Genomic DNA, 7,304 nt, shown 5'->3' on the forward strand with positions numbered 1-7,304 from the left:
TTCCAACACCCTTATGAATTGATATAAGATCTAACATATGACTAGGACATTACAAATACATATTCTTAAAAGATGATTCACTAGTGGTATTGTACTTAACATTATTGTAAATGAATTTTTCTTGTGCAAAGGAACAATCCTATTGCTTTGGCTTGACACCATAAATGCTCCAAATCAAGTTTCAAAGTGTTTGATTTAGTGATTCTATTTATCTATTGATTTATAGATGTGTTATACTACTAAATTGTAATGATGAATCATATATCTACCATAATATTTACTAAAAATAACTAAGAAACTTAATATATCGATAAAAAATGATAATCTTTAGCACCCTATACAACACAAACCACCTCTCGAAAGAAATGTGGGCAATTGCAAAAATAATATTCATCTTCTTGCAAGGGATGACGTGTGCTATCTTTAAGAACCTGACAACTATAATAAATATATAATCCACTTTACTTTGTATATGAGGTAAATCAAGTGTACAATCCATAAAAAATTCCTCCTATATATTTTTTAAGAATAGGCCAATGCATATATAAACTTGCATTTTGTGCTTATCTTTTGGCGGCTTGACAAATATAGTATTTTTGCACAAATTTACCAATATTTCATTTTATGTAAGGCCAAAAATACCTTTTAATGAAAACATTAATAGTCTTTTTTCACCTCTAAATGACCAACCAAGTCTCCTCCATACAAATCTTAAATCATTTTCTCTCTTAATGAAATATAAGAAATGTAAAGTTAATTAACTCTCGTCAGTAACCCATCATAAAGGTGAAAGTCATAATTATATAGTTTCGACTATACCATTTCTCCTATAGCTCATCAAAATCCTTATCATAGCCATACAAATCTTTTAAATAATCAAACCCAATGATTTTTATTTTTAAAGAAACCAACAAAGTCGTTATTCTATTCACAACATCAACAAGTCTATTAGAAACTTAAGCTTTAGACAAAGTTCTGATTGGAAACTAATGCTAGTAAGTTACATATAATATATGTATATCATTATTAATTCTTTTCTGACTATGAAGAAATTTTAGCACCTCATGATTAGAGTATGATACAAATTCATTGCCTATCAGATAATACTCCAACTTTTTCAAAGTTCAAAAAACAACACAAAACTTCTCATTATACACAGACCACTTTAATCTAACATTATTTAACTTTTTACTAATAAATGCCACACGTTTTTTTTCTTAGGATAGTACACCATTAATTCCAACACTATAAGCATCAAATTAGACCTCAAACAATTTGTCAAAATTTAAAAGTACTAAAACCATAATAATGCTAAATTTTTCTCTAATCAAAGTATAGCTTTTTTCTACCTCTTCTCCCCAATTAAACTTTCTTTTCTTCAAGCATTTAGTATTTAGTGCAACTATGCTACTAGAGTTTCATATCAATTATCAAATAAAGGTAGTCAATTTATAGAAATACATATCTCACTAACTATTTTAAGAGTTACCCAATCTTTAATAGTCATAACCTACTTATAATGAACATGTAAGTCATCGGCACTAACAATAAAGCCTAAAAATAATAGTCCTTAAGATATAAACTACACCTTTTCAGATTCATATGTAGTTTATTTTCCATCAAAACCTCAAACTTCTTCATGGTTAATAAAAATGAAACTACACAAGAACTAAGTTTCTCTTAAGTTTTCTTATTTCTCAATAACTCCTTTATCTTCTTCTTTAATATCTCACCTTTTTTGGACATATGTAATAGTGTTGCAGATTTGAAAGGCTAGCTCTTGACACCAAGTCAATTTGATTTTGAATGTATCTTATTAGTGACAATCCATCTAATAACTCATCAATGATGAATTAGTTGAGTTGCGAGACTCTTGATCCAGGGTTGATGCTAGCTCAACAATCACCTATATATAATAAATAACTTGTAAATAAATTTTGAAAATAATTGAATAGTTGATAGCATGTATGAAATGAATTTAGGAAGATATATGCTAAGATAACCTTTCGTTCAAAAGGATGCGATAAGGATGATTTTTATCTTTTCTTAAATATAATCAATTCCTTACTGAAGTCTTTGGAATTAGTGCATATTTTAGGATTCATAGTCTTTTCAAAAAACTAGGTGGCAACTTCAATATTTTTTTTTTCAAAAATCCATCAATGGTCATTTTAGAGGTCTGCTTGTATTGTGTATAGCGATAACTGTATTTTTAAAAAAAAAGTTGAATGGCCAAAGAGAACAACAATGCAAATTTTAGGGAACTAAAATGAATTTTTTTTTACTAAGAACAGTGTAGTAAACAAACAAATTTGAGAGGATGAACAATAAATGTAGAATGAAACACTCACTAAAATATCATTAATAATTTATACACAAATTTTGTTCGAGGAATTTGTTCTTATTCATGGTTATAACACTTGATTCATGATTTAAAACATAAGTTATATTGGTTAACTAAAATTAATTAAAATTTTGTTTTATATAAAATAATTTAAAATAATATTATTTTTAATTTTAATTTTTTTAGAAATACTCTTAAGTCACCGTGTTGCCTGCATAGCATACCCTTATCCCTTTTATTCAATTAAAAAATCTCCAAAAGGTCTCTCCTCTGTTTCGTTTACTCACATAACCGGGGTAGCTGTCTTTAATAAGTTTTTCATAATCATAATTGGATTAATGTGACAAATCATTCTTAGATTAAACCTAAATTTTCATAATAATATAAATTACAATGGCCGAGTTTTACCATACCAGCATGAATACGGGGGTAATGGATGAGCGGAGCGCATTGCACAAGCGAAGTTGGAATTTTATTACCAATAGAGATTTCTCTATTTTCACAAAAAACAATTACTTACATATCTGATCTTCTGCTAAATGCTCTCAAAGTTTGGATTCTTAACTCTATCTTATTCCTAATGCCTACTGTCCATGAAAAAGAAGACAGCAAGACAAATAGACGAGCTATATATGCTGCTGTACTGCAATGCTATCACATCAGGTGTGTAAAGATATCAGAATTAAGATTCAAGGACAGTCATTACTAATGTCGTCGTCACCACCACCACCATTAACATCCTCAGTTAGCGTGCCTGAATGGTTTGAGTTAGCTGGAGCAAAGAGCAACTCCAGGCAGAAGGCAGGGCCACATATCGATCTGCCTTTAGTCCCAACTTTATCTAAATCTCGTGTTGAGAACTGCAAGTTAGAGAAGCGAACTCTGAGCAAACTCTGATCAACATTCGATCCTCAACCTGATTCTTATGCCCTTAAAGCACAGGTTTGTGATCTTTTTTCCTACTCTGGAACGCTGCAGAGGGAATCCTAAACCTGCAAAATTATAACTGATAAAATTTACCTGCAGCAAGCCATTCCTAATGAAAGCTGAGTTGAAGCAGACATAGAAGAGACGCCCTCCTATCATTTTCTGGTAGAATATGACACGCACATCTCCCTTGACCTGCCAATCATTTATGATTAATTTCAAGTTACCGGTTTTGATTAAGGGCATCAAGTACACAACCTTAGAAGAATGAAAAATGTTCTGAAAATAGGCTTGAGCACATGTAATAGTCATTTTGAAACAATCTCCATAGTAAACTCAAGGAGTCACGTGCATCAACCATGTGAACTTGCATGCTCTAGGCTTAAATGCTAGCAAATCACTCCTATAATTGTCTATCTAAATTACTCCCAGAAATGTCTCTGTGGTTCTTCAGAATATTTGTCTGGTGTATGGCAGACTGCACAAGACTCTGAAATTTGATTGTGTGGCAGAAAATCATAAGCAAAAAATATGTAAAATAATTTCGTGCTCTCCTAAATGTGAAAGATTTGGTCTTTGCAACTTACTTGTATAGGTTTATCAAAGTAATAATCAAGGGTGGTCTTCTGGTAGATTATAGGACTCTCTGTGTCCATTTGAACAATGAGGCGCGATTCTGCGGGTTTTAAATCCTCCTCCTCCTCTTCTTCACCGCCTTCCGTAAAGGAGATGTAATATTGAGGACTAATATTTCTCTGATATCCTTTGATAATTGGTCGTAGGCAACCCTTGGCAACTTCCACAGGTGGACGGTACAGCTGACCTGGAATCTGAAAAAGAAAAAGAAAAAGAAAAAGAATCAATATTTCAAATAATTTCATGTGGCTGAGAAGATGCAAGTTCTGATTTTCACTCAATTGGCACCAGAATTGAAGTCACAGAATCACTTAATGTGTCTTGCTAGGAAATCGAACAAGCAATGGCTTCATAGCACAGTATCAAGCAATTTATTTCCTTTTAATTCACAGATTGACAAGCTGCTAATTTCCTGGTAAATTACACATGCCAGTTGCCGTAAGAGCTGAGAAATATTAGAAATGACCACAGATAAGGACCTGAAGCAAATGCATGTGCCTGACATTAATCTCTAGCATTTTACACTTGCTCTATGAATTTTAAGAATTTCAGGAGATCATATAGTTAGCACTACAAACTTAACTCTGCATAAGGGAAAAAAAACCATAAGCATGTAAAAAATCTGATGTGCCTGGAAATCCGTTTGGGAGTGCCCAGTGCTTACCTCCTGTAACTCTGAGACCACAAAGAAAACGGATTCAATGTTAACCATGTCATAAAGTCGAATTCTTCGCAGTTCTCTGATACGAGATTGAGGCAAGATCACTTCAGGAGGTGTATGACCATCACCTCTATGACCATCATAACCTCTCTTGGGAAAAAAAAGTGCCTCTGCCCAGTATCCCACATAACGACGTTGGCTTGGTATCGAGACCTGCAGCACATGCACGATACTGTGTTTAGCTGCATGGTAATCTATTTCCATCTTCAGCAATTCTCTATCAGACTCCCCAAGAAAGCAGACAAAAAGATATTCAAGGGGACTTTTCTTCTGTAAGAATCTAATCAGAAAGATAAAACAGATAGTTGTTTACATGTATGGAAGTTGATAACAGAACAGATTCACCACTATCAGCTGTTCTAACCCAAAATCTAGACATTAGGTGACTCTACTACTCTAATCATGGCCACTTAAAGATTCTGAGTTACCTATTATACAACCAGGAGCATCAGAGTCAGTCTAATTGCATTTTGAAAGTTTTTTAAACCTTATCAGAAATCACCACATACTCAAGGTGCTCAGACTCTCCACTATTTTCCTAGAATCACATATGCATTTTTTAGTGTAAAAGAGTTTCAGCAAATTGTTGCAACCACTGTCAATTACATTGCAACATTTTCTTAGTGACTGTTTATTGTGACTTACTCCTTGATTATTGGTGGTGCGTTTATTTGCATATAGCTGAAGAGCATCCTCAGGTGTCATGCCACTGTAAACAAGGTAGGCACATACCATTAAGCCTGTTCGACCTTTGCCTGCCTGCAAAATTCATAGGAAAAACACTGAAACTAGGAAAAGAGGAAGATAAAAAAGATCAGCGAAAAATATTCCACTAAGATTTTCTCTTTCAGCTTTTAATTCCCAACACTTCGTAATATATGTCAATTTATGAGCAAAACAATCATGTTTTTCTTGAAAATTCTAACTGCCCATATAGCACAATTTTTTTTTTGTAAATTTTACAAAGGCTTCAAGACATGTGGGAATTTTGAATTCTTCATTTTTCAAAAATATTAGGCTACCAGTACACAGTAATTAAGTTGCATATATGCTCCAGCGTAAATGAACTCTGAGTTTGAGTTAGTATGCTGTAATGCAACCAGAATTAGAAGAGCCTAAAATCATCAAGACAATCAAGGATCGAAATGAAGAAACCTTCTTTGAGAAACGGACTAAACAGTTATACCATGCAGTGTACGACTGCGATATTTCTTGGGTCAGATGATAGCCATGAACCCACACTTTCACAAAAGAGCTTCATCATTTCAAGAGGTGGGACATGGTTATCGTCGAAAGGATATGTCTCAACACGGCCATGAAAATGTGATGGATCATAAGCTTCCTCAATACACAAATTATAAATCTGTGAAATACCAATAAAAAGTAAGAGATGATTAATAAAAGAATCAATGTGGGGCAAAATCAGAAGCTAAAACACTATGCATTTAATGGATTGGCAAGAAACAGTTCTGCACATTCCTTTCATGAATCAACATTTCGTACATGGCATTAAAAACGAGTGGAAACTCATCCAATCCTGAAGAAGTAGAGGATTATGTATTGATTTTATTCAAGTAATGGTCACATAAACAACACAATGTGCGTCCACCCTATGAGGGGATATCTTGAGAAATAAGCAAGAGATTCTGTCGAAGTCATTTTCTTTTGCTTTCCATTCAAACAATAAAACATGAAATAAGCACCTTGTAATGCTCCCCATGCCGCATGTCCAGTACAGATTTCACCTGCCAGAGAGGATTACGATACATTGCTCGCACACGCTCTGCAGGGAATGACATTGCCAATATACGACCTGTGATATAAGACATGTCAAGATCATAACCAGCAACAAGCATTCGCCTTCGATGCTTGGAAACCCAGTTACGAATATAAATACTCTTGGTGATACAATTAATCAATGAGAGTTGAGCATGAGACAAATCTGTGTTCAAAGCCTTTCCTGGCCCCTGCTTCGCAAACTTCAACCCCATCTAGCTGATACAATGGGCTCCTTTGAGATGCAAAGGAACCTGCATAAAATGACAGAAGATTTCATATGAGCTACAACCAAAATGCACGTATTTTGATCTACTCAGAAGAACCAGAATGTGCAACGCTGAAAATGGAATCATGGTGAGACATTCAGTGGCTGACAAGGCACTAAAAGTGCAGCTTCTTTTCATCGATGTAACTATCACTCCTCTAAATTAATTAATATAATTACACCAACCCCAGTTGATTAATTAAAGCTCTACTTCAATTCATCAGGCGTAAACATTACATACCTGAGTTGTACATGGAGCTACTAATTCTATATCAAGTGCTATCTAGGGAGGGTCTAGAAACCCTAGAAAAAGCCAGCGAAGGGCACGCAGGAAAGGTGTTCAGGGAGGCCAGCAGAAGATGATGATGATGATGATAATGTCCATGTTATTTTTTTGCTGTTGCTATTAAAGTGAAATGAGAAATCCTGTAGAACTTGGATATTGAGTACCTAAATTTGGCGGAAGCTTTTCTGGTCTGTCATCTCTAAGCCCTTTATTTGGAGACAAATAAGCCGTGACCTTCGGGTACTTCTAAAACTCTATCTATCTATGACTTCTCTCTCCCCCTACCTCTCATAATCTAGCAAAAAATAGTTATAGCAGGAATGGCAGGACTCCTGAACTGAAACTT

General features: G+C 34.3%; 1 protein-coding gene across 1 annotated transcript; it reads right to left on the reverse strand.

Moving 5' to 3' along the window:
- Window positions 1-2,985: 2,985 nt before the first annotated feature.
- On the reverse strand, window positions 2,986-6,619 carry PTEN1 (Calcium/lipid-binding (CaLB) phosphatase). The gene is made up of 7 exons (XM_011037527.1): window positions 6,332-6,619; window positions 5,815-5,991; window positions 5,274-5,387; window positions 4,572-4,781; window positions 3,859-4,101; window positions 3,365-3,466; window positions 2,986-3,204 (listed from the first exon to the last, which is right to left on the reverse strand). The coding sequence occupies exons 1-7, from the start codon at window positions 6,617-6,619 to the stop codon at window positions 3,034-3,036; spliced, it is 1,305 nt and encodes a 434-aa protein (XP_011035829.1). The 3' UTR covers window positions 2,986-3,033.
- Between the last annotated feature and the right edge of the window lie 685 nt (window positions 6,620-7,304).

The sequence above is a fragment of the Populus euphratica genome, unplaced genomic scaffold, assembly GCF_000495115.2.
Source record: "Populus euphratica unplaced genomic scaffold, PopEup_1.0 scaffold129.1, whole genome shotgun sequence".
Lineage (NCBI taxonomy): Eukaryota > Viridiplantae > Streptophyta > Magnoliopsida > Malpighiales > Salicaceae > Populus > Populus euphratica.